Source organism: Lepisosteus platostomus, chromosome 4 (assembly GCF_059453375.1).
Source record: "Lepisosteus platostomus isolate fLepPlt1 chromosome 4, fLepPlt1.hap1, whole genome shotgun sequence".
Taxonomy (NCBI): Eukaryota; Metazoa; Chordata; class Actinopteri; order Semionotiformes; family Lepisosteidae; genus Lepisosteus; species Lepisosteus platostomus.
The window spans coordinates 71011341-71037638 of NC_142614.1; the positions used below are offsets into that span (position 1 = coordinate 71011341).

At 44.2% G+C, this 26298-nt stretch overlaps 1 protein-coding gene and 1 long non-coding RNA gene across 10 annotated transcripts in view; both read right to left on the reverse strand.

Annotated features, from left to right (window-relative positions):
* Nucleotides 1-83: 83 nt before the first annotated feature.
* LOC148673776 (uncharacterized) lies at nucleotides 84-12665 on the reverse strand. The gene is made up of 4 exons (XR_015936106.1): nucleotides 12550-12665; nucleotides 4576-4787; nucleotides 741-2129; nucleotides 84-322 (listed from the first exon to the last, which is right to left on the reverse strand). It is a non-coding gene; the product is annotated as an uncharacterized LOC148673776 (long non-coding RNA).
* A 2427-nt stretch (nucleotides 12666-15092) lies between these two features.
* The window catches only part of LOC148673777 (rhotekin-like), a 108641-nt gene continuing 97435 nt past the window's right edge, over nucleotides 15093-26298 (reverse strand). For 8 of the 9 annotated variants that reach the window (XM_088630584.1, XM_088630583.1, XM_088630585.1 and 5 more), the window contains exon 12: nucleotides 15093-19625. In XM_088630584.1, the coding sequence (XP_088486710.1) occupies nucleotides 19069-19625 (557 nt within the window). In that variant the 3' untranslated portion in view covers nucleotides 15093-19068. The remainder of the gene's footprint in view (nucleotides 19626-26298) is intronic. The other variant, XM_088630592.1, reaches the window with a different exon arrangement.

Below are 26298 nucleotides of genomic sequence, written 5' to 3' on the forward strand. Positions count from 1 at the left end.
TTATCTGTAGTAGTCTGGTGTTTCTGCACTGTCCTTCAACAGTACATTTCCTGCTTTGGCACATAATAAACTCCTGGTTCAGGTTGTAACTGTACAGTTATATATTTTATTGTACAAACAGTAACAGCATCTCCTTTCACTGAGTCACACGTTTCAGCCTTGCCTGTTACACACAGTCTTCCGTCTGTGAAAAACACCCTCAATTTCTTTCCGTATGACTGGACCACCAGCCCTGGCTGCTGGATTGATTTAGCCACCTTGGTCCCTGTAGAGCTTCAGTGTCAATTATATCTGCCAATGCAGTTGCTTTGCGCGGTTGGCTCTGGAAAATAAAAATACTTTTTTTCTACTTATATTGAATATATTGTATTACCGTAAGAGGTTGTATTGGGCTTTTGTAAGGGTTACAGGTCAAATTTAACTATATGCGAATTTAAGTCAACTGTACTGACAGAGCTTGCTCTAGCGCAGAGCACAGGTTTGACACTTTCTATTGTAAAAGACTGTGTAAAACATTTACCATGTTAGCTGCATCTTAAAGGTCTTCTTTTACCGATTTCCTTATCAAATTCACTCCTGTTTTTACAGTTCTAATAAGAGGCATGAGTTGTGATAATGATTGCTTATCACGATCACTCCTGATATAGCTGGTACAACCTGCATGAATACTTCCTACTAACAGATTCGTAATGCATTAGCAATGTTATTGCGTCTCACTCTCCACTTCCAGCATTGCATACATGTTCACACATCCTGCAGTGTAACAAAGCTTTCTGCATTCTCTGGAGACACTTCCTGGTACACCTGACACCAAGCAGGCAAGCTGGGCTCCCAAGAATGGCTTGGCTAAGACTTTGAATCTGAGGTCACCCGAGTGCATTCCAATGATGGGACTTCCCATGATCTGAAACTCCTGGCAAAACCCGGAAAAACACCGGGACAACATGCAAACTCCACAGATAGGTGTCCAAAGCTGGAATTGAACTCAGGACCATAAAGCTGCAAACTACTGTCCCCCCCCCAGCCTGCATTCAAAACTGAGCTGTCCTATCTGAGCCATCAGTCTTGGCTTGTCTCAGCCCAGCACATTACTGCAGAATGTGTTTGTTTTATACCTGTCAAAGTGCTCATATAGCACAATAACTTCTGACCCTCTTCATATCTTTTGATTTCAATGAACCGGCCAGAGGCTGGAAAAGAAGTGGCAGCAGGCAGTCTGAGACGTATGACAAGAGTGACAGAAGCTTCTGGCGTGTGTTGAACACCTGACAGATCGACCCACAGAAGCAGAAACCTCTTTTGTTGTTCATTCCTACCAAATCCACAAACTTTACATTCATAAAATGTCCCTTTTACACATTAACATTATCTAGTGACATATCAATAATCTAATAGATAAAACATCATCTTATCCTGTAAAGGATTATGGGAAGTCAGAGACTGTCCAAGACACACACAACACTAGGTAAGATTTATAGCACTTTCCTACTCTACCCCTGGACAGGACAACAGCTGTGCAGGAAAAACATGGGGATCACGCAAACTTCACACAGACAGGCAACAAAGACCAGAACTGTGAATCCAGAATTCTGGAGACACGAGGGAGCAGACATACACGCCCCATCATTCTTTCAAACCAGCACTAGACACCTCTTCAACAAGTGGCAGGTTCATGACTGTAGTCCTGGGCATTGTATTCTCTAATCCCTTCTTGAATCCTGTATACTCTGCTCCAGACTGGAGCAATTTGGTTCTGATATGAGACAGCACCTCTTTCACATTCTGTTTCATACTACTCATCAATGAAGCTCAATGAAGCTCTAATAAAATCCTCCTTAAGCCTACAGAGAAGGAATCAGATAGGCCTGGAAAGGGATTAAAATGATCCCTTGATCTTGAACTTGATCCCTCATCCCTTTAGAATTAACTGTCATCCTGTTTCCCTTCTTAATCCTCTCTCTAAAATCCTCGAGTAAAATCCCCAGTGTTGAAGAAATTATTTTTATCAGCATTGTGAGTGCCATTTTTTCTCACTCACCAACACTCCCTGTTCTCTCAATCACCCCTGACATTCGGAGGAACCACAGTAGCTCCGGCCAACACCACTGTCCAGGTTAGGTTAGTCCCATCTGTGAAAGAGAAACCCCTCACCATCTTTTCCCACTAGACATCAGCCACAGAGTTCCACAACACAAGCCCCATTGGCAGAGCACAATTAGCATAGTCTTACAATGACTATTAACAACAGATCAGTTTTAGCAGGAACGTAAATCAGATAAAACAGATCATTAACAAATGCATGACTATGTATACAACAGCTATAGACTTCACAATGCTATTTGCATTCAATTCCAGAACCTGAGCCCACAGCCGTTACAATGTAATAAAATGACTTTGTGGTGTGGCGAGTTGGCACACTGCCGTGAACAGTCTCCGGTGTTCTGATGTGATATATTATGGAACAATCATAATTTCATGGTGCTCTCAGCACAGTAGTTAGGAATAGTTCCAAATTGCAAAATAATTAAGAAGCTAATGTCCATGTTGAAGACCATGGCCTTCAAGGGGTATAAGGCTTCTTATGAAATACAAAAGATGTATATTTTACAGTATGAGGCTTAGGATAAAACTGCACACCTGACCTTTCTCCTTTTCATTCTAAATTGAGCAGTTACAGTATATGGTAATAATTCAATACCAGATTACTATTACATTTAATGATAGTGCTAATTTAAATATTGCAGTAAACGTCTTCACTATATAGGTCCATGTCCATGAAAGTTCTAAAGATTAAAACAGGCCCTTACAAAGTTCTTTTCATTTCAGGGTAGTTTATGTGACAGGGTGTGCATGCATAATCAATGAGATTGTTAGAAGTTTGATCTCAGGTGGCACAGTGGGGCAGTGGTTAGCTCCTGGGTTCATTTCCAGGGAGGCTATATATGTTGAGATTGTACATACTCCCCCTGTTTGTGTGGGTTTCCTCCCACAGTCCAGAGACAGGCAGGTTAATTGGATTCTGGGCAAACTGGCCCTTGTGTGAGTGAGTGCCCTGCAATGGACTGGTATCCCATCCAGGGTGTATCCTGCCTTGTACCCGTTGCTTGATGGGATAGGCTCCAGCTCAGCCTTGACTCTCTATTGAATTAAACGGTTAGAAAATGGGGGGATGTTCTGTCTCAGTTTAACAACAGCCATAGCAGAAGGGCACTGATTACTCTTCTCTCAACTGGTCTTCATAGGGATCTGTGCGCCAGATCATCGCCCCTGGATCGATGATTCGATCAGGGCCGGATTTTGGCGTCTGTAGGCCCTCGGCACTTTCACTCCAAAGTGTGCAAAAAGAGGGGTGAACACCAATTGAATGACATCGATTGACACGATGCACTTTGAACTCTTCTAACACTAAACCACATGATTGACGGAGCGAGTCGAGCGACCATCACTTCAATACGTGGAGTGTCTAGAACAGCCGCTAGAGAGCGTACGATTATTGATTAGGAGAACCTAGAGTCGATCGCAAGCATGTTGTTTCAGCTCGTTTTTTGCTAGTCACTAGTGATTCCCTCCCTCGTAGGCTCTAAAACTTGTTTTTTGTAAGCCCTAGGCAGTGTGCCTACAGTGCCTAAAGGGAAATCCGGCACTGGATTCAATATTACCTGAATGGGAATTGACTATCACCAGGACACAATATTGAATTCTAAAAAGTTACTTTCAAAATAAATACCAAAGTACAACCTTGATAGAAGATACTAATGTTAGACACTGTAGGGGAGTACAATCAACAGCACTTACACACCCCTGGAGTCTAAGAGCACAGACTCCATACATACTTCATTTTACGGCCGATGACTATGATTCATGTATTAATAAATATGCTATGACAGATCTTTTTCACATCTCACACCATGTTAGTATCATTTAGACAGTACTTGGAGCCACAGGGCATCGTGCCGACATCGCCCAGAAGTGTTTTGGAAATCTTTGCGAAGGAAGCAGAAAGCTGAAGAAAAAGAATATTTATTTCTACATTATATTGGAGGCGCCACCTGGTATAACCTGTCCCCCAGCTTGTAGCTCTGATATTGCAAAGCAATGCCTTCAGGCTGTGTGCCTAGTGCACATTGACAGGAAGTGTTTGGATTAACCAGTCGTACAGGTTGGTAATACAATATTACAGGTATGCGTAGCTGTTCCACATGAATTACCAGCGCTGGCGCCTCGTCCACTGTCTGAGTTACTGTAATGATGCCGCAGGTCGTTTTCCAGAGGAGAATGTTTTGAGCTTCTTCAATGCTACACATGCTGTTTTAACATTGTTTTTGAAAATCCAGAAACGGCCCTAATAATAATCTGGGAGGCGTACTGTATATTCCTTTCTCTTATCTATGATCAGATGTGATTGAATCAGACCACACTGCCCAGATGAAGCTTGTTCACCAGGGACTCCCAGTTGGAATGTTAGTTTCATGCTGCCACTCTTGTGGCGTGTTTGAAACTGCTTATCAAATCATGCTCGGGAGAAAAAAACAAACAAAGACTGGCCGGCCAGCATAGCGAAGTTCATATGCTCACTCTCAAGCCTGGGAAACGTGCTCTCTTCCCTCCTGTGACACTGCCGTATCGTCTTCCTTGCTGGCGGGGTTTGTCCGGTTTGGTCGCATTGTTGCTGCAAAACCAATTTGTCCCAGAGGACAGTACAGCTTGAATCGGACTCGGGACTGCCCCTCTGCGACCCTGCCTGGTGCCTCTTGCTTGTCGGGATGGGCTCCGGTGCCCTTGCGGCCCTGTATTGGATAAAGCAGTTGGAAAACCGATGGGTCGTGGTCGCCTGGCCTGCTCTGCCTTATTTACCGGAGCTGATTCCATGGGATCCTGTTCGTCGGTCATCTGCGGGAAACCAAATGAGCAGGACGCGCCTAAGGTTATGCTCTCCTGTCTATGATATTGCTCGTTTATTTCCACTAAGGACCTGAAACTACGCTTTTCCTAACAGGAATTGTACATGCTGCACTGGCAAAGGTAATTTCTATAAACAAGCATACCATACTGTCCAGTTGTGGTTGAGCACAATTTGGACAGTAACAGCTCCAGCGGTGGGCACGAACAGTGCTGGGGGCCAATGCTGTTTTGCGGACAGTGCCCACAGGAAGGTTCTCCCCAGAGTCTCCATTATGGGGCGGTTCATGTCCACATTCAAGCCACAGAACCTCATTGGACCAGAGTGTATCCTGTCTAATACAGCCTTTGAAGATAAGATAAGATCACTTTATTGGCCATATGCAATTTCTTGCATTAGGAATTTGTCTTTTCGCAGACCCCAGCTTGCTCTCCATGAGACACAGACACACAGATGGGGAGAGAGAAGCTGGGGGTCAGAGCGCAGGGTCAGCCATTTATACAGCGCCCCCGGAGCAGCTGGGGTGAAGGGCCTTGCTCAGGGGCCCAACGGAGTAGGATTCCTCTGCCAGCCACGGGATTTTAACCAGCAACCTTCCAGCCACCCTTTTTTTTTAAAGATAAGATCACTTTATTAGCCATAGACAATTTCTTGCATTAGGAAGAAGTAAAGAACTGGAGAAAAGTGATGTGCTTTCCTGTGTCCCACCCTGGGCTAGCACATCTGCCACATCTGGCCTCTCTAACTGGACATATGAATCCCTCCCTTACTCCCATTGCCTGGACTGGTGCTGCAGAATGACTGCAGTGTTTATTATTATTATTATTATTATTATTATTATTATTATTATTGTGATTATTATTATTGTGATTGTTTTTATTGTTATTGCTGTGGTTGAAATATTCCAAACTTACAGACACTTTAGAAACATTCTAAAGTTTCTGCACATACAACAGAGACTGAGGATTTCAATCCATCAAGGTGTTGTGTCTCACAAGAAGCAACAGGGTGGGACGGAATGCCAAGAAGATTCTGCTCATTCCCAAACTGAAACAATTCTAATTTAGCAACAGCAATTCGGTCGCGTTCTGAGCTGATTTGATTTCAGGTGTGGTGAATTTGAGACGACCGTCCCGCAGAGCGAAGCTGCATTCTTTGCTGCTGATTGTGAACCACGAGACAGGTGTGCTGCTCTTGAGCAAGGATTTCTCCAGTGCCCACCCCCTCCACCCACCCCTCCCCCTCGTTCGACAATGTCAGCGATCCAAACAACGAGGAACCGAAAAGCTCATGTACTGCAAGATACCATCTTGTGCCTTTTGCTTCGGTTTCAATCTACGTGTTAATTTAGCAACTGTCACTGTGGATGGAATGTGTGTCTTCTGACAATCCCGTTTTACATGATTTATTTATATATATTATATACATTTGACTGTCAATTTCAACCACAGAGACATGCTGTTTTATACAGCTGGGTATTTTACTGAAGGAATCAGAGTACAGTCTCTTTCACTAGGCATGACCTCACCTGGGATTTTAAGTCACACGTTTCCAGGTAGAGGAGGGAGCCCTCAACACTGTTTCTTAATAATAATAATAATAATAATAATAATAATAATAATAATAATAATAATAATAATAATATTCCAAAAGGGCACAAATAAATCAAAAAGTAACATTAATGATAATGAGCCTTCCCTTGAAAGGATTTGGCCAAGACTATACCCACGTGGTTGGTATAGATAGATGCACATAAGTTCTTTGTTCTCTGGCACTTCTTTGATGAATACAGCATAATTCAGAGGAAATTGGCTAAACAAATATTTACCAACAGGCAATAATACTCTACACACAATATAAACATAAAACACACATAGTACAGGAGATGTTTACAGACAAGGCGTCCAAGAGGCCTAATGTCATATCCACCCAGGACAGTCCCAGACTCAAACCAAACATTCAACTCTTAATGCCTGCAAAGGCCAGAATAAGAGATAAGCTGCCTTCTAAACTAAACAGAATGCAACCTACAGTTAAATCTCTCTTTCTCTGCAAACCTGGATGCCACACATTAAATGACCGTATTCTAAAAAGCAGTGATTAAGCAGAAGAGGCTGTTTTTAACTGAGGGATTCTTTGCTTAGGAAATTAAAGCTTCCTAAAATCTGTAGAATAGGACGAGCTCTTAGCAAGGTTCAGATGCTTAGCTCTAATCAGGTCTTTTCTGGTGATCTCCAACAAGGACCTCTCACCTGGCACAAGCTTCGTGTTCTGTCTTCTCCTGTCTCCTCTCTCTCTTGTGGTCTGTCTTGATCTGCTCATACATGATGTCTTTCTGGACTGTTGATTGACACTTAATCGCTTAACCCAGAATTTACTCAACTAAGGCAAACAAAGGTAAACTTTATGGTTGCTTTCATCACTAAATCTGGACCCCTTACATCTCGGCAAACATCCCCTTTGCTATGAAGCTGGAAGTTTTCCACTGCCAGGTGTTCCACACTTAATCTAGTTTCTTAGAGACACTCCACAGTCAGCTATAGCTGTAACAATAATAATAAACTTTTATTTTTACAGCACTTTAATTGTCCCTTTAACACCTCAGAACGATTCACAGTAGGTGTGTTAAAAAATGTTAAAATTAAACAGTTATAAAGACAGCAAATCACACATAAGCCCATACAGTGTAAGAAACACCAGTGGTTAGAAGTGCAAGACAAGAGACATGTTCATTAGAAAATGGCGCAGACAGAGACACTAATTCAAAAACAGCCTTTCTAAAAAAAAAGGTTTTGAGTCTGAATTTGAAAGTGCTCAAGGAAGGCGCCTCTGATATCTTTTTGGGGATAGAATTGCGGAGCTGTGGGGCACAGCAAGAGAAGGCCCTATCATCCGTAGTATGTAAATGAGCTTGGGGGACACATAGAAAACTAGTGTCAGACAAAGGTTGTGAGTTGGGGAGTAGACAGATAATATATCATGCAGGTACTGAGGTGTCAAGCCATGTATAGCCTTAAGGTGAGCATGAGGGTTTTGAAAACCTGATGGGAAGCCAGTGCAAGGACTCCAAGCAGGTGTAACGTTATTGCTTGCGTGCAACCTGGTCAGGATTCTGGCTGCAGAATTCTATGCATACGTGAGTTTGTTCAGAGTGGACCCAGTGATAGGGTGATGCTCTAATCAATTCTAGAAAAAACACTTGAGTTGACCAGCTTTTCTGCAACAGTCAAAAGACAACATAAGATTTGGTCTGATGAGATTTCTGAGATGGAAGAATGATGTTTTTACAATATTCTTCATATGACGGTCAGAAGTCGAACCAGGATCGAATATCACCCCTGGATTTTTCCATTTGTGACCACTGGCACAGAAAAAACTGAGAAGACTAATTTCGCCCCGCTGTCTGCCAGGTGAGTACGCTCACAGAATGGGATCACGACCGACCTGCCCATGGGGCTTTCTCATGCGCCGAGGCTGAGCTCAGTACAACTGTGCCCCTGAAGTCCACGCTTTGCAACATGTAGGAATGGCTTAGCTGTGCACCGGGGGACGGTGGGGGTGGACTGGACAGAGAAGGAGAGGAGTTTGTGCCGCAGCTAACAGGATTGTCATGATACTAAACCAGCATGGCAAGATGTTCTCAAAGAAACTGTTTGCCGTGTTCAGATCAGCACTGGGGCAAAGGAGAGAAAAGTATGGATGTGTCCATACATGCCCCAGAGCTGCCATCAATTCACATACTGGGATTATCCTCCTTTGTGTTGGATTACAGGACATTTCTCACAACCGTACAGGGACTTTAGTAAGTCCAAAGTGTAAGTAAACTCTTAGAACAGGGAGCCCAATGTTTGTCCCCATCTTGCCTTGAATCTCTGACCTTGAATGTCGTCCTCTCACCTAGTCAGAGTGGTATGAACAAGTCCTTCATTTCTGGATGGGGAGTGACAGCATACGTTTAGAAGCAGAAGGTTTATGCACACATCCTACACGGCAGTTTTTGAAGGCAATTCTCAAGGAAATGCAAATCCTTTGCCTTTGGGTGACATTGTGTTGGACTTTAAACAGGTATTGAAAGGTTGGAGGGCTCTGCATTCGGCACACCTGCGTCCTGTCAGTCAGCGCAGAAGCACATGGGGTACGCTCAGATCTCAGGCAGCTGCCATGTGCACATTCCGCCCAAAACGGCACAGAACCTAAAGCACCATGGGAGATACGGAAGAATCATCAAGCTTCTAGGAATGCCTGGCACCAGTATCACCGGCAGGAGCCCCCAGGGCCAGTCAGTGAACAGGAGCAGGAGACAGAAACAGGACTTCAAGCTCAGACATGGTGGAACTTGGAGCCAAAAGCTCTGGTGTTTCGGAGAGCACTGGGGCTGGGGAGCAGCAGTTCTGTTTGTGCTGGGGGGGAAAGGAGACCTCCCACATGCCTGAACCTTGTCACACCAGGCTGAAAGATGCTTAGCTCTTTCATAGCACATCCACCAAAACAGATCTCACTTTAAGCCAGTAATGAACCTGGGTGAAGGCTGTCGTTTAATGACATTTTGTACTCGTGCATTCAATTGGGGTAAGGGTGTAAACGGCTACCTTATCTTTAAGCGATTAATGGTAAAAAGAGCACAGGGTTTCTACCACTTAAGCCCTGTTGGAGACACCCTTTGCTCCTTACCTAAGCCTGCAGACTCTTTCTCTCATAGACACTGATGAAACGTACTCGAGGCTAAGTGCCCTCCTGCTTAACTCACACCCCTGAAGAACTAGCAAGAAAGCACACCATGTGACGGAATGACATACACGTAGCATAATGTGTCTGGCTTAAAACAATTCTAAAAATGTTCTATTGTAACTTTAATGGCACTGCACAGAGCAAAGTCATGTTAGAGATCACGTACAGAAAACATTCAGTAGTGGCATCATCATGGCTAAGGTCAGAGAGCTCACTGCAAGCTAGGGGAAAGCTATTAAACATCCACCAAGGGCTGAATCTACCCCTTTGCTCTGTGGTGTCCATTGTTGAGAAATACTGTATAGCGGTCTAATCTACTGGCAGCTAATAACATTTCTAGTATAAGGACCACTTTACCAGGAAAAGGACACATGTATGTCTTGCAGCCTCAGAGTTTGGTGCACATGGCTCAACGGGTAACCATAATTTCCTAAGCAACAGCTAGAAATCTCCCAGACAAAAATGGCATCTTCAAGATTTACAGTGTTGGAAACTAACATATTAAGTTGCCTGCCTGAATGTGGGACACACATCAGTATTGTGAAAAAGAAGCCTATTCAGAGTTTAAACCAAAAAAAGAGAGGAAACTCGAATTTGTTCAACTACATCTGAATGTCAACAGGAAACAACCGGATGTCTTGTGGTCAGATAAAACACAAATTGAGTATTGTGGATGTGCTCGTCAACAGGCGAAGTTCAAGAAAAAACACTCTTGTCCACAGTGAAATATAGCAGTGGGGTCTACATTAATTTGGGATGGTTCCATAGCTGCAGGACCTGGAAGTCCTGTTAAGAAAGGGAGGAATCATGAACTTCAACATGGCCCATCACAGTTTGACCAAACACATGGGTCCCTCTGTCTGTCAAGCTCAGGCTTGGCTAAATAAGGACTTTTCAAAAAGGCAATGATCCAAAAATTGCATCAAACTGGACAAAGACTGCCCACAAAATAAATCTTGTTAACTGCTCTCCCCAATCTCCAGACCTCGATCCAGTCAGACAAGTGTTCTTTGTTTTTCTTAAACGAAATGCATTAGTCAGTCTGCACGTCTTGTTGTTATGCAGTGGATTGTGTCCCTGTTTCATGTGAATACATGTGGAGAGCACTGTGTTTTAGACCCTTGTCTTTTGTCAGGACCTGCAGTGTTGTGAGCACTTGCACTGCTGGACTGAGACTCTCTGTGGCCTCAATGTAAGATAACCTTGGGTTTTATGTCACACTGGGCCCCAAGGTGACCCATGACAGTGTCCCCTTTCCATGCCTGTATAATGACTGTGATATTTTTGTGTCTTTATGAAAAGGAAGAAGATATATTAGTACTGAAAAAAAAACGTTTGAGCGGGGATCTGTACCAGCGTTCACAGACTGCAAAGGAACAAAGTTAATTCCATGCTGATAAAACAGAAAGAAGAAACACAATGTTTTAACAACTTGTGTTTCTCCTTTCTATTTTTCAGCCTGGCATTAACCTTTACTTCTTTTAAATGTCAATTGCCTGCAGTGTAAAGAATGTTTGTTGTTTTAACCGGATTTATTAGCAATGAAATTATGGAGACCGGCCTGACAAGGTGTAGCAGAGAACAGCCTGTGTTATACACCCCCAGATTCCATTCCGTTCCCGAGTCACTGAAGTTGAAATCAGTCAATACAGCAGCGTGACTGGCTCCCAGCAAGAATCACTTACAAGGCAGCTCTTAATCAGACACAATATGCTGTATGCAAAACTAACTGCTAACAATCGGCACCATTCATCAGATCAACAGTGTGTAATCCAAACATGTCACTGTCATGTTAAGACTTCTTAAGTTACACCATTGTGTTTGTCCAGGGCAGTTCTCTGCCGAACCGCGGCTGAGCAAATGAAAGAGGGGAACGGATCCTTGCTAGACTCAATTGTGAGGGTTTGCCCTCAACTGTCTGTGTTAAAGGCAGGAGCGGAAAATGAATGTGGTCCATTAGATCTCAAGTCAGAAGAGCTAAAACAGACTCAGTGAAAGGAAAGGCAGGCAAAGACAAAGATGAGAAATGCAACTGCCCCAGTACAGGGGAACTGATCAGTTTTCCCCAGGAATGCAGCACCTTGTGCTAATGATCAGTATTGTGCAAGAGCATACGCATCAGACTGCACATGGTGTATCCCAGGCTACTAGATATTGATGTGTGTCCATTATAGGCATGGTCTGGTATCATGTACATTAGGGCCACTTCAAATAAGCAGAGTGCTAAGGCACTCTGAGGCACGAGTCCTGTTGCACAGAACGTGAGCTGGAAGCCATGTTCCATCAGCAAAACACTCTGAGGAGGAGTTGTGCTTGGTGTGTCTGAGAAAGAAGGGAGCCAATAGGTCTGCTATGCTGGCCTCTGTGTTTAAAAAAAAAAGTTCATACACTGTGCTTAAGTGTTGGTTTAAAATACTTTGCTGCATGTGAGGATTAGACATGAAAATATACTCAGCTGCTAATGTCATGAGTCACCTCGCCTTCTTTGCTATTTTGTTCATCACAGCTTACCAGTATCGTGTCCAATACCTACTCAATATACTCCTATCTCCACAGCAGACAATGGTGATACGGGCGTTTTTAATTTACTGGAACAATTCTAAAAAAACAATCTGTAGTTTACTGATACAACATGAAACATGCATAAAAAAACAACAAAAGTCACAACATATTTGTGAATCTATCTGCTGTGATAAGAATGGTTGATTGTTCACTCAGGATTACAAACATAAGATTTAACGTCACAAATTAAAATCAATCAACAATGTGTGTCCTAATTACCTTATTACCTGTCATAGGCAAATCTCATATAGTCACATTTAGATTCTCGAAGATAAGTAAATATACATTAACTGCTTTATTAAACTTATTTGGAATAATTCTTGAGAATTATAATATGAAGAAGGAAATGTTATACTCACAAGATGTGATGGACAAATGTAACTTGATGAGTTGGACCCTCCTGGTTAGATGGATATTAAGCTGCGTCGGGTTGTCTGTCAACCAGTTTCTTCAGCTGCTCGCTCTGTGCTGGGAATGTCCTGATGTGGAGAGGAGAGAGATAGAGAGAGGAGACGTTTCCTAAGCATTGCTGAGAACAGCTATGCGAGAAAGTTATTTTCCTGCTGGACTTCAATCTATCAGTCTTGGACTTCGATTGAACACTCTGGAGTATTCAACTGATTCTCAACTTTCACTAGTCGATATTCACTTTAACATAACCAAGCACTTAAGTTGTCACCACAATTTAATCCATAACACCCAGGTCTCCATCTCTTTACTTTACAGCCATCCCTAGACCTCAGCAATATATCACCAGGCCGATCTTGTGTGCTCGGGGATGCATTGCCATTTGTGTCCCTGATGTAGTAGCAGCCAGGTTTGCTGTTTCCTTACTCTGTCTCACTCTGAGAAACTGCATGTCTGTCTGCTGATGTTTTGGCACAGGGGAAACCTGTGACTCGACCTGTGCCATGGGGTTGAATACTCAAGAGCCTGGTGATTAATGTAGACAGAAAGTAAAGAGTGTGTGATATACAGTACATGGGTATTTGAGAAAAGTCCAGTTAAGACTAACTGGAGAAGAAAGATCATGCAGTCTTCTTAAAGAGGGACTTACAAATAAGAACTAAGATCCTGGAAAGGGTCTGCAACAGCAGAGCAGAAAAATTAACATTGAGAAAACCAAGATGGGAATGCTGGGATTAAGGTGGTGGGTGTGTCAGTGTTTGACATTTATGCAACGTGGTATTTTAGCCACGGTGGCCCAGAACATTACCCACAGTATCTCACTGCTCAAGGCTGTAACTCACGTTACTTAAAAACACTAAGAATCGAAAGAGGATTTCAAAGGAGCATGCATGTTTTGCAAGCAAGATGCTGATGAATTCCCTCAAATGTCATTTCACACTTGGGATTACTGGCCACCTCCTTCCATCTCCCGGCTCGCACCTCAGGAACATCAGGCAGCAACACAAGGGCCACTCAAAACCACTGCATGGCAGTTATTAACTGAAGTTCGGGAGGGGGCTTACAACGGCAAGCCAATCACACACAGCCGTGCCTAGTCACTATCATTGCGAGACTAGCTACATGAACTGGACTCACGCCTCCCCTCACATTCGTCTCCAGGAACCCCCCTCCTCCACCACCCCCACCTTGCAGCTGCCCCACGGTCCACTCGGTCTGAAAGGGTTCGAGCCTCCTCGTCCTGTGGCCAGGAGGCTACCTCTTCACCAAGCTGGTTAAGCCAAACGTTTCTCAACACGTATTCCAAAGCACTGAACTCTTGGAAGTTGGGAAGTCGTTGTTCCTAGAAAGCTTTCGTTAAGCGGCACAAATCGTGCTACCTTTTCCAAATGCCTTTGTGGAATTATTTTAACAATGTGTTTTGGAATATGTACAGGACCTATAATTCTGTAACTTAAATGGAGTAAATGGAGTTACTTGACAGCAAGTACAAAAACAACTACACAGGCTGCGTGTGACAAAGCAGAGACAGTGTAGCTAATTTAATAATGGGTTAGAAAAATGTTCCAAACACCCAACACTGCCACTCTGCTGAGATGAAAACAGTCACTGTGAAGTCATTTATATTTAATTTACAAGAACTCAGCTCCGATATAAAACAAAAGTATGTGAATATGTACCATTTTTTTTCCACCCGGTTTTCAGGAAACAACTGCTGGGGCCCATACTGTAGACATAAAAAGAACTGATCTATGATGACCTTCAGTGCTGTGGTTATCACACACCTGCTGGTTTGCATTCCAGCTCAGCCCTCATTTACACAATTGGACACAATCCAACTCCTGATTGATCTAATCGTAGGACTAATTCAAACTTTTCGGCTCTTAAATGTGTCAGATGAAACCATGATAAACTGGTTGCCACTATTGTGTTTGAAAAAGTAACTAGGGCTCCAGGCCTTTGAGAAGACAAGGGTTCCAATGTACAGTACCAGCTTGTTGATTTCTGCGCCCGAGAGAAGGGCAAAAGCCCAGAACACTACCATGTCAAAATGATATATCCCACAGACCAGTAGAGTTGTCCTGTTCTAGAACAAAGCAAACACTGGATAAAAAGTACATCAGGACACTTTTTATACCCTCAGCCTGGAACCAGTTTCTTGTTGAAATTACACAGATTTAAAGACTCGTGTGCACATCTGCAAACGTTAATGTTAGAGACCTACTGTACATATAAGCTAAGCTGGTTAAAAAAAATCTCAAAAGGATACTAACATTTTAACAAGTGTAAAAAGAAATACATGATCTCTACCAAGGTATTCTGTGTTGCGATTTGTGCAGCAGTCTCTACGCGCTATCAATAACATCACCTTTAGCAGCTCAGAGATGCCAAAAATGTCCTTTAACCAGACTTTTATTCTAAAAACTCTAAACAAACTTGTTTTGGAAAATCAAGTTTGGAAACAGTAACAGGAAGAAATAAAAAAACAGCTCAATCATAATTCATAAAGTATTTTTAATTTGTTATTGTACACTTCGAGTTAAATATCTGTTATGACACATTTCTATTCTTCCTGATGTTTTTTCAGCATGCAGCTAACAGTGAGCTTTGATCAGAAACTTCTTCAAACTGTCAGGGGTTCCCATCTGGGCTGAAATAGATTTGTTCTCTTCTGTTAAAATAATATATCCATATAGTTGTATGTATAACAAAATCAATGATGCAAAATACTTTTTAACAATCTCAAAAAGAAGAAAAAGTTAAATTACAAAACTTTACAGTAACAAATGCTGCATTACATATTTACTATTTAGTGAAAGTAGCACAGCTCATTAAATTCTCAGAAACACAAGAGGCATAGTTTATAGTCATTATTAAATAAAGAAATAGGAAGCTAGAGTTACCATGGAGCAGCTTGCACCATGTTGTCTGAATACAACACGGACTGCTTTATGTTATTCATCAAGACAAAAGCCTGCTGGGTTTTTCAATGCGCTTATCCTCCTCCACAGAACCACCTGAAGTTACACTTTAAAACTATGGTCCCAGCCAGTTTGTGCAACACATACCCCAGCTGAGACAATAGTTATAGTGCTGTATAGTCTCCATTATATCATACAACATCTGGACCACAGGAAAATATCTGATTTATACAAGACAACTACATTTTGGGGGGCGGGAGCAGTATTTCATGGGACAAATTTAAGTGGGATAAGATCAGGTTGGCCAGCTTTTACTAAGCTGTAGGGAATTTGACGAGAAATTCTGAAATGATCACACCCATTGTTTCAGAACAGCACTTCCAATCTACATCCACAGTAAGAAGAAAAAGACATGAGGCCTACTCTTTAAGTCTTCAAGGAAAAACAAAAACTTCAGTGTTTTTAAAGTTGGTTTTGAGAAGCTTTCTTAAAATGTGGGACCATTTCAGCACCAGTATCAAACTACTGTTATTCCCTGTCACTACATCCGCTGATCTGCTCATTCATGGATAGACCTGTAGTAAACCAAATACAAAATGCACTAAAAAGAGAAGCTTGGAGAGCTCTGAGCAGCTCTCTCAACAGTCAGGGGCAGGTTTCCCCTTGAGGTATTTGCAAAACATTTTCCCACTCACACCAATCCCCTCCACTGTCAAAGAAGAGTGCGTTAGTGACGTTTACAGAGTCAAATCCATGGTCTGCATCACCTGCATGCAAAGCCTGCAGTGCAGCACTCTGTAGCACATGCACCAGTCCGTTCATGCAGAATCTGCAGAGATGCAGAGGCCATGCTGTACTGTTGTAATGAATCCAGACCGAGTCCAGGACTGTAAATGCATCTGCTTGGGAGTACAGGCTGGATGAGCATTACTGAAGCTACAGTATACAGGAGCAGTGCAGCCTGGTCTCAGGCCGGAACGGGATTTCCTGAGCTTTGGCTAAAGACGCTGCACTAAGGAAAGGAAATGGAACAGAGATGCATGTCGGACATGCAGTACATCAGTAACTTCTTAATACTGTTGATTCAAAATTTACACAGCAGTGGGGTATTCAGAGGTGGAGGCCAGACCGAGGACAACTAGCCCACACTGTCACACTCCACTCCCACTTCGCCCTCATGATTTCACTCCCCTCCATGGTCCTGTACTCTCCCTCTGCGCTTTGGTTAATTAAAAACACTGGTAAGTGCATTCTGAGCTACGATTTCCACATTTACATGTCTAAACCGAATGCAATATGCATAATGTTTTTAATATCTGTAATTAAGTTGTACTAAATTTTACTGCATTGCTGTATTCAAATAAAGTACACAGCAAAAGCCAAAATGCCTCTTATTTTATTTTCAATTATCTCATATAATTGGCTTTCATATCTTTACTCTTTACTTGTCACCAAGCCATTTAGGATATTGTAAAGAGTTGGGTTTTTTTCATCAGAGGTTTCATGTTAAAAATTAAAAAGATCTACTATAATATCTAAACTGCTTTTTAAGATACTGCATATTTACATGATATTAATATCTGTATAACAGATAAAGTTGAATGTATATAGATGATAAGTCTTGCTATTATTCATTATCTAATCTGTATTCAATTCCAGTTTATCCATCAATGCTGGTACAATTCTTCATGTATGAGTAATACACAGCACCTTCCATTTGGGACTAGATAAAACTTCAGGCATTGCTGCTTCTATAAATAAACCAATATCTGCCAACCGTACTCAAAAGTCACTTACCAAGTTTTTAAACCAGCTGTATTTATCTGTCAAAGATGTGGGATAACCTTGCAGTCACAGATTACACACTGATGAACGTATTCTTTGGGAATCCGGCTGCAGTGTATGATAACCCTGTTTCGGTGGCCAGCGAAGGGAGGGATATTCAAGCCCTTGGAGGATACAGACTCTCCAGAACCTAGCCTGGTGGTGAACACGTTTTTCTAGATGTTCCCCTAAATAGTGAACTTGGCAGAAGTGAAGCAGGGAGACCCCTTTTTTTAAACAACCCCCCGACTCTCATGGTCACCCTTTTGGGCAGCGTTTGCCCCTGCTGAGCTGGGGAGCAGAGAGAGCGAACAGGCAGGCTTCTGCCCTTTCACATTCCCCGGAGCGCCCCCAGTGTGGTCAACACCACTGCCGTGCGCTCCAGGGGACACGGGCACGATCAGTCCTCTGGACTCCCTGGCCGAGGACGCAGCTCTCCGAAGGCGTGTGAAACCAGCCGGAGCTGTGGCCGCCTGCGAAACGTTTGATTTTTAAAAAAAAAAAGTCTCGGGATGAATTGCATCAGAAATATAAGGAGACAGTACAAGGACTGTTTTAAGTTCAAAACAGTAGAGCTCAAATTTCAACTGGTAATTTCAGAGTCTGTGCTTATCTCTCACGTACGCAAGAGGGTGTTAATCAGGGAAATGGCATGACTCCAACTTTGATCCTTGTAGAAAGGGAGGAAATATAAATCCTTCCAGGGGGAACCTCTTTGTTTTTCACCTAGAAATGCTGCCAGGAGAATCCATCGCGATCCAGTGCCTCCTTGCCCAGAGGGATTGTGGGCCTTGTGTTTGAGGAGGAGGGTATGAGCCGGACAGTGGGGGGCTCTTCTTTCACCCTCCCGACACCGGCAGCTAGCTCTCCGAGAAATCCGCCTTTTTAAAAATCACTCACTCCTGAGACATCGTCTCATTTCTGTGGGATCTCACCTTTCCTTTTTAACCACCCCCTTACAGAATCCACACACGATTTTCCAGTTTGAGCTCGAGCTTTTTCACCTGCTGCAGACTCCACTCAGCTTCTAAAAGCCCATCAGCAACAGCGCATATATCCTGGGAAAAAAAAACAAAACAAAACAAAACACAGAGCGCATAGCAAAGCCTGTGAGCAAAATGGGTGTCGGCCCTCTCGATTCATCTCATTACCGGTGGAGATCAGCGTGTGTTGACCGTCACATCTAATCAGCCACACGGAACAGACGCCTCGTCAACATGTCCTCTCAACGAACGTGTTGCCGAGATTCCAGGAGGGGGGGGGGGCTAAATCAAAACCAAACAGCCATACTTGACTGGCACATCCGCGCTGCCTTTGATCCTTTATTCCAAAAAGCCCATTCCCATTCCCGGTGCAGGACATGCAGCTGGATGCAAAGCACGGGGACGGCGGTGCAATTCCAGGCCACGACGGTGTCGATTCAACGGGGTCTTTCGGGTGAACTGGGTGAACTCAACGGGTGGGACGGTCTAAGTGCTCTCCTCCCATCTGAAGTCCCCCAGCCTTCGCTGAAATCCGCTCCCCTCCTCCTTCCTGGCCGGCGCTGGGGCAGCTTGCTGAGGACACAGAGGGGATGGCTGTGTGGGGCAGATTTAGCGGTTGATGAGTCAATGGTACCCTTCCCGACCTTCCACCAAACGATGTCTCCCGGGTGGGGAGAAGACGATGCCCTCTCGGTCGCCACCGGCGACGTGTCCTCCCCCCCCCCCCCCCTGGCTGCGCGGCCTACACCTGCGTCTGCAGCCAGCTGCGGGGGTCCAGTTTGGCCCGCAGGTTCCTGAGGCTGCGCCGCGCCGGCGAGGGCCGAGAGAAGGGGGCGCTGTCCGACTCGGGGGTGGTGCTGCCCTCGCTGGAGCTGTTGCTGGAGGTGGAGGTGGAGCTGGAGCAGGAGAGGCTGGGCTGGGCGGCGCGCGAGGCGGCCGATTGGCCGAGGCACGCGGGGACACTGAAGCCCCGCCCCCGGAGGCTGCTGAGCTTGGCGTCCAGGGAGAGCGTCCGCGGACGGGGCCGCGGCAGGGGGGACTCCCAGGCGCGGCGGGCGCTGCGGGGGCTGTCGCTGTCGGAGGAAGGCGGGCCTCCCTGCGCGCTCCGCGGGGGCCGCGATTGGAAGTAGGGGTAGGGGTTGTGTCCGGCTCCCCGATGGGGTCGCTGGCACGCCGGGGAGCCCTCGAAGAGAGCCATCCAGGGAGGGGAGGCCCCCAGGGGTCCCCTCAAGTCAAACTCCTGCACACGCTGGGCCAGGATGTCGGTCACTGTCCCGATGTCATCAGAGGCATCAATAACTGCAGGGAAGAGAGAGAAAGAGTGAGGAAGAGGGAAGAAAAACACTGCGCAAGAGAGACGCCTCTTCTGCTCCAGTTAGTGCCACAGACAGGACAAGCAGCAGCTCAAGGGACATGACTCCACTCCTCAGCCTCACTCTTCCCAAGATGCCACTTCTTTGCTTATTACAGTATAGATGAAGACTTCCAGCACGTCAACAGCTCCTAAACCTCCAACATTGTGCCTCCTGTCTCAGAGTACCCAATGGCTTCACTCTCTCAGACAGGCGCACATACAGGACAGCAGCTAGAGTCCTTCCGGTGGTCGATCTTCTGGGGAAAGCCTTTAATTTTGCAAACCCATGACTTTCTTTAAGAATAAAATGCATAGAGCTGAATCACACATTTGAGCATAACTTGTCAGTGCTGGGGTCTGTGATGTAAAACACCTTATTAAACAAATTCAGCACTGATAGAAGCAGTATTAAACTCTGTCTGAGGCCCCAGAAATAATCACTTACATTACCTCAGGATGAAAGCTCTAGCTTTTCCTTAATGGATTTATGATATATAATTAACTTTAAATCTTAAATATACAGAGTGCTAGTAAAATCACTAGCAGTTAAGAATCACTAGTACTCCGAAGAATCCCCTTAAAAGTAGCAAATAGACTTATGATCACCTTTTTTACAAAGTTTTAAGAACATATTTTTCTTAATAACTGCTTTAAATTAAAATATTGGCTTAAACACCATTACTATCTGCATCGTATTATATTTAAGAAATAGCAAGAACAGATTCAGCTTTTGATCACAGAAAATGTACAAATGAAAGCAGAGGGTAGAACAGAAAAAAATCAGATTCAAAACTGTTGCCATTAACACTGATATACACATTAATTCATTCATTCATTCTTGGATGATTCTGAAGATGGGCCATTCCTCATGTTCTCCTTTAGTGCTGCAATACGGTTTGGTTTTGGGCTGTAAACCAGAGATTCCAGGTGTTGCCACACAGAGTCCATGCCACTGCGCCAGGACATGCTGCCCACCTCGGGGGCAATATTTCGAGCAGCCAGATTGAGACAGTAAAGGCACATGTTGGTCCAGACTTCTGTTGCTCCCTGTACAACTACTCTCCATTCGTAATCCCAGAATCACAGGCCACTTGCAACATGTGCTCAGACAAGAGTGCCGAGAACTTCTCTGGTTGGCACCAACGTCTGAGCTGGGGGGGGGTTTGTGAGTGACAGGAATATGGGACTCTGGGCTTGGGCCGTGATCTCAAGTCCTGCCCAGTGGTGTGGGCTTGTAGGCATGCCTGAGATTCTGAGTTAGGAAGAGATCCAGTTGTGCTTGTCTCAGTATATGAACGACTTCTGCTCAAAGCATGGCACTAACTGGTGACATCAGAGTCCGGGGCATCACCAGGATGTTACCCGATAGAAACATGTGGTCAAATCTGTTAGGTAGGTCTTTAGTCTTGCCTGCAAGTGGGATCTAAACACTACAGAAAAAACCTCACCGTCTTAAAACAGGTGGGATATCTGTCTGGTAAAGGTAAGAACCGTACATACCTGACGGAGTGTTAATAGTAAACTCTTAACTGTTGTCCGATCGAGACCACTGATGCTTATTTGTACTTATTAAAAATAAGTCACAATGATAAGAAGATTGGTGCATGAAGTGGGAACACGAACGGAGCTACTGTAGGTACCAGCTCTAAATGGGCACCAGTGAGATGCCATCACACCTGTGCGAGCTCCCCTCTGCGGGGCTGTTGGGTGGGGGTAAGAGGCTACACTGCCACCCTGCTGGAGGTTGTGGTGTTTATCTGTGGAGAGATTTCAGGCTGGGAACTCTACCCGCCTTGTATGCACAAGAAAAGCTCTTTCTCCTGCAGTCTGACGGACGCTTATCTGTCCCGCTGAGAACTATGCCTGTAATTCTTGCCATCTTGCTTTTGATGACTGGCACCTGCAGGACCCGCCTGTGTTCTGTCCAGGCCGGACTTCCTGTCTGACTCTGGAATTCGCATCACGGGTTGCTCCAGCCTTTACCAGGGTATCCAACTTGCCACTAAATCATTCACAACAGTGCCAATTTCTCAGACCGGTTCTTAAACCCTCAGTAACACAAAAAGTTCATCGACGTGAAGAGAAACATTTCACACAATTTTGAATTAAGCACAAAATTGTGAACTTTGTGAAAGTACTGTAAGTTGCCATGTGGTCACAAACTCGCATTCGAGTTCCCCATGAATTGCGGCCCTTCCTGCTCACTAGTCACCGTAATGACAAACGTAACGTGACGCATGAGAGAATCCATGCGGGCTGTACAGATATTTCTATACAGAAATGTTCCGATGTGATCTGCATGCAGAATCAACAAGTAGCATCTGCTGGCAAAACCATCTTGAAATCAAAAGCAATACGTCGCCTGGATTAAAAGAGGTGTATTCACAGGGCTGCTTCACCTCACTGGATGTTTTGCCGTCTCGTTTTGAACTGCAGAACATGGTGCTGCACATGCCTGGAAATTTATTTTGTGTCTATTTTGTGGTGTAAATTGCAGTTACCAGTGACTGTGTGCATTTTACTTTTCTTGTGGTTTGAAGTGCACTCATCAATGCCGATTCTCAAAATCTGAAAAAAAAGCATTGCAGATCCCCTTTAAATTTAAATTATATATGATTCAGTCTTATGTTTTGCTACTGCCCAGTGAATATTCTCAACAAAGCTCCCAAATCTTCTCCTGCCACAGTAACTTCTAAGGAATCTTATTTGAATTTAATGTGAGCACCCTGTCTACAACTTGATTTGTGCATTGCAGTTTACTACCAAAGGCTAGGGTTCTGGACTCATCCAGGTTGCCAGTTCAAATCCCAGGTGAGACACTGCTGTTGTTCTCTTGATCAAGGTACTTCCCCCTGAATAATTATACCATGCTGTATAAAATGTTGCATTTGCTGAAAGTGTCACCCCAATAAATACTAAAAGAATGGATTGCATTTGGAACACATCGGTGCACAGCAAGGCTCCACTGCACAGCAGGGAGCAAGGACTGACATCACCCCCCTGCGTGCGCTGTGATAGGTTCGAACATCCTTATCACGGTGAACATCAGTGTGGAGCCGGTGACTGACATGTGCACCTGCTCCAGAGAGAGACTATGCCAAATCTGAAAAAAAAAAAACCACAACAAAACAAAGAGAAAGACAGCTTAGTGTCTTAGTGGGGAATTTTGGATGACTGTCTCTTCCTGGTTGCAGGAATGTCAGAATCGTTAGTATCGTTATCACAGGGTTTCGGAGTGCACTCCAAGGACAGGCAGCCCTGTAGGGAAGCTTGGTGCACAAATAAAGCCAAGTGAAAATGCACCCAGGAAGGTGGGGCAGAACAGGTTTCAGACAGATAAAAGATTTGGAGATTAAGAAGAAGAAGAGCAGACTGTTACATTTCACAGCCGATGCACAGAGACTAAAACATTTAGGGAGCTTGTCACTTTTCATTGCAGCGAGCATGCGTCACATTAATGTCAAGTGCACAGTGACTCTGACACAGTGAGGCAGGAGGAGCACCGGAGCAGCTTCCCTGCATCAGTCAGCTGCTCCACCCCTCTGCAGCGCGGGGTCCCTTCCTGAGCTCTTCCCCTGAAGTACTGCAGCCCAAAACACTTGACAGAGATTTCCTCCTTTCCTCCAGAAGGCAGCCTGCTGACTGTGCACTCCCAGGTGACCCTGGCGTCTCCTGACAGCCCTCAACTGAGAGAGCCCCGGGAACCGAACGAGAGAGAATGTGAACACTCGTAACATTCTGGGACTTATCCTCAATGTGATCCAAAGTACAGACACGAATGCAAGAACACCAGAAAGCCTCATTGAGGTCTTGTTTTTCACCTTTCCACATTTGTAACTGAACATCTTGATTCATCTGGTGCACCACAATGAGTGTATTCCCAATTTCATGAGGCAGGCATTATGGGAGTAAAATCTTACGCCTAAAAAAAATAAATTACTTTTTTACATATATTCAAATGAAAGCAGAGTGACTAATGACGGCTGGCTACAGTTTGAAACAGACATGCCAAAAAAAACATCCTTTTACTTTTAATACAGAGCCTTGTTCAAAGCCCAGAAGGGATTTCACCACGAGGCTGCGCCCATCTACGATATACAAAAGAAAACTTACTGACAGGATGAGGTTTCAGAACCTGGAGCAGGAAAGACAGAGCAAACACACATCTTGAGGATCGCCCTGCAGGTGTGGGTAAGGAATCGGGACGCTTTTGAGATACTCGTTGAGCGCTGCCTGCTGTCGACAGCTGCTGCAACAGGTATATCGCAAGGCAATCTCAATTCATGATCGAAGTGGCTTCTTATTTTATCGTTGTGTTTTTTCCCCATTATTTTCCCCCCAACACTGCATCTCACCAGCAAAAACACTCCCAAGTATTTTTAAGCGCAAAGAATCACCAGCATGAGTAATGGCTCAAGTACAATGCTTTCTTCTGAGACACACTGTGCACAGAGGAATCCTACTCCGTTGGGCCCCTGAGCAAGGCCCTTCACCCCAACTGCTCCAGGGGTGCCGTATAAATGGCTGATCCTTCACTCTGACCCCCAGCTTCTCTCTCCCCGCCTGTGTGTCTCATGGAGAGCAAGCTGGGGTATGGAAAAGACAAACTCCTAATACAAGAAATTGTATATGGCCAATAAAGTGATCTTATCTATCTTATCTTACTTGGGGCACATCGTTCTGGCTATTATGGTCTAATGGAGAACTGCTACAGCATTCAAGTGAGGTCAACAGGCAGACATTTCACGAACGTAGCACACTGTACCTTTAGTGTTCCAGCGCTAACCAGCCACCACAAGCATTCTGTAGGCAAAGCCTCAGGCCTGTCTGATCTGTCTACAATTTCACTGAGTTATGTGCAATATATCATTTATAGAAGGAGAAGAAATACTAGGAATTCCTCGCATGTGTACAGTGCTTTTCATTCCCGAGAGCTCTACGTATAGGAGGGCGGCTACTTCACCCACAACTACAGAGCAGCCCCTGCACTCGTGATGCCTGACACCTGTTGGGCACGAGCTGTCCTACTACACATCAGTGCCAATTTAGACACGTAGACATTGTTGTAAAATGCTCTTAAATAGAACTGAATTATTCTTTTTACCAGGTAGGAAACTATGAAATTGCTTCACCAACTGAAATAAAGGAGTGCCTTAGTCCTTAGCCTGCAAGTCCACACTTTCTCGGACAGTGACAGTCCTGATATTGTCTTCAGCATACTGGCAACGGGTTGGAAATTGTGGTCCAGATGGAAGAGCGCCACCTACTGGTCCACTTGCAGAGGGAGCAACCTGTTTTTTATTTGAGATCTCAGTCTCCCATTCTGGTATTGACCAGGGCCCAGCCTTGCTTTGTTCCTGAGCTCTGATGAGATCAGGTTAGAAGCCGGTGGCTCTGATATCATCAGCCATACCAGAGGACTTTATTCAGGTCCGATATGTTCCAGTGTGTCATCTTGCAAAATCAAATCTCTTGTCTTCTCCAAAACATCACTTTATCCACAGGTCTCAGAAACACCTTCTCAAGCTCCAGCTGCAGGTACTGGGTTCTCCTCCTGTCCTAAGCCAACGCCGTCCAGACGGTGGTCTTGAGATTGAGCACGCTTGCTTAGTTCCCCTATTTCTGTCTCCTTCTGTCTTCTTCAGCGCCTCTAATGTACAGTTGCAGTTTTTTTGGGAAGTTCTTATCATGCTGTGATTTTCTTCAAGAACATTTAATATTTTCACACTTGTTTCTTTCAGACATTACAAGACATTAGTGCAATACTTCTTCCAAACTCTAAGTTGGCTTATTAGATGTTGATTATACATTTGGCATTTTAAAATTTAAAAATGCATTGTCTTGCCTAACAAAAAGGTTAGTAGACTATATTTTCATTGGTTGGAAGACACAAACATTTTGCCCTCTTGCTTTCATAAGTAATTACTGATTCCAAAATACAAGAGTTAAGTAATCTTGCCAATTTATTTTCACAGACAGTGCAGAGATATTGTATGATTGTTGTTTAATTCCCTGCAATATTAGCTGGCGTTGTCAAAACCTCTCAACTGTAGTAAACAAGCGGATACAAATGTGGAGCATCACTCTTGTAAAAGGTTCCCTGAAGGAATCATTACTTGTCCTGCAGTAGATTTACTTTGGCAAGCACAAAGCAGGCTTATCAGGTGCAGTTCCCAAATAAGCATTGTTTGTTTAACTGAGTCATTACTAAAACATGTGTGCAGTAGGTCTAATTGTCAGTCTTCACTCAACTGGAAAAAATTAGCGTCTGACATATTTTGACTCCTGCCCTTTTGAGATCTCGTTTCCTCGCCATCAATTAGCATCCCAGAACGTGCTCGTCTTGCCTGCATTTTTGTCACCTTCACTGTTTATTGATCTACTCTTTCTCTGCCCTTTGTGCAAAATTGTCGTGACCGATTTCATGCGCTGGCCTTTCATGGGATACCCTACTGAAAGTTGACGTATTTATCCAGAATGAGTTAGTGGAAAATTAATACTTTTTCAAAGCATTCCAAATTTCAATAGTGAAGACAACAGAGCAACAAGCAAGTGTGAGCAATGTGCAATTTTCTGAAAAGGTGTTGCGCGAGACTGCACTGGCGTTCCAACATTACA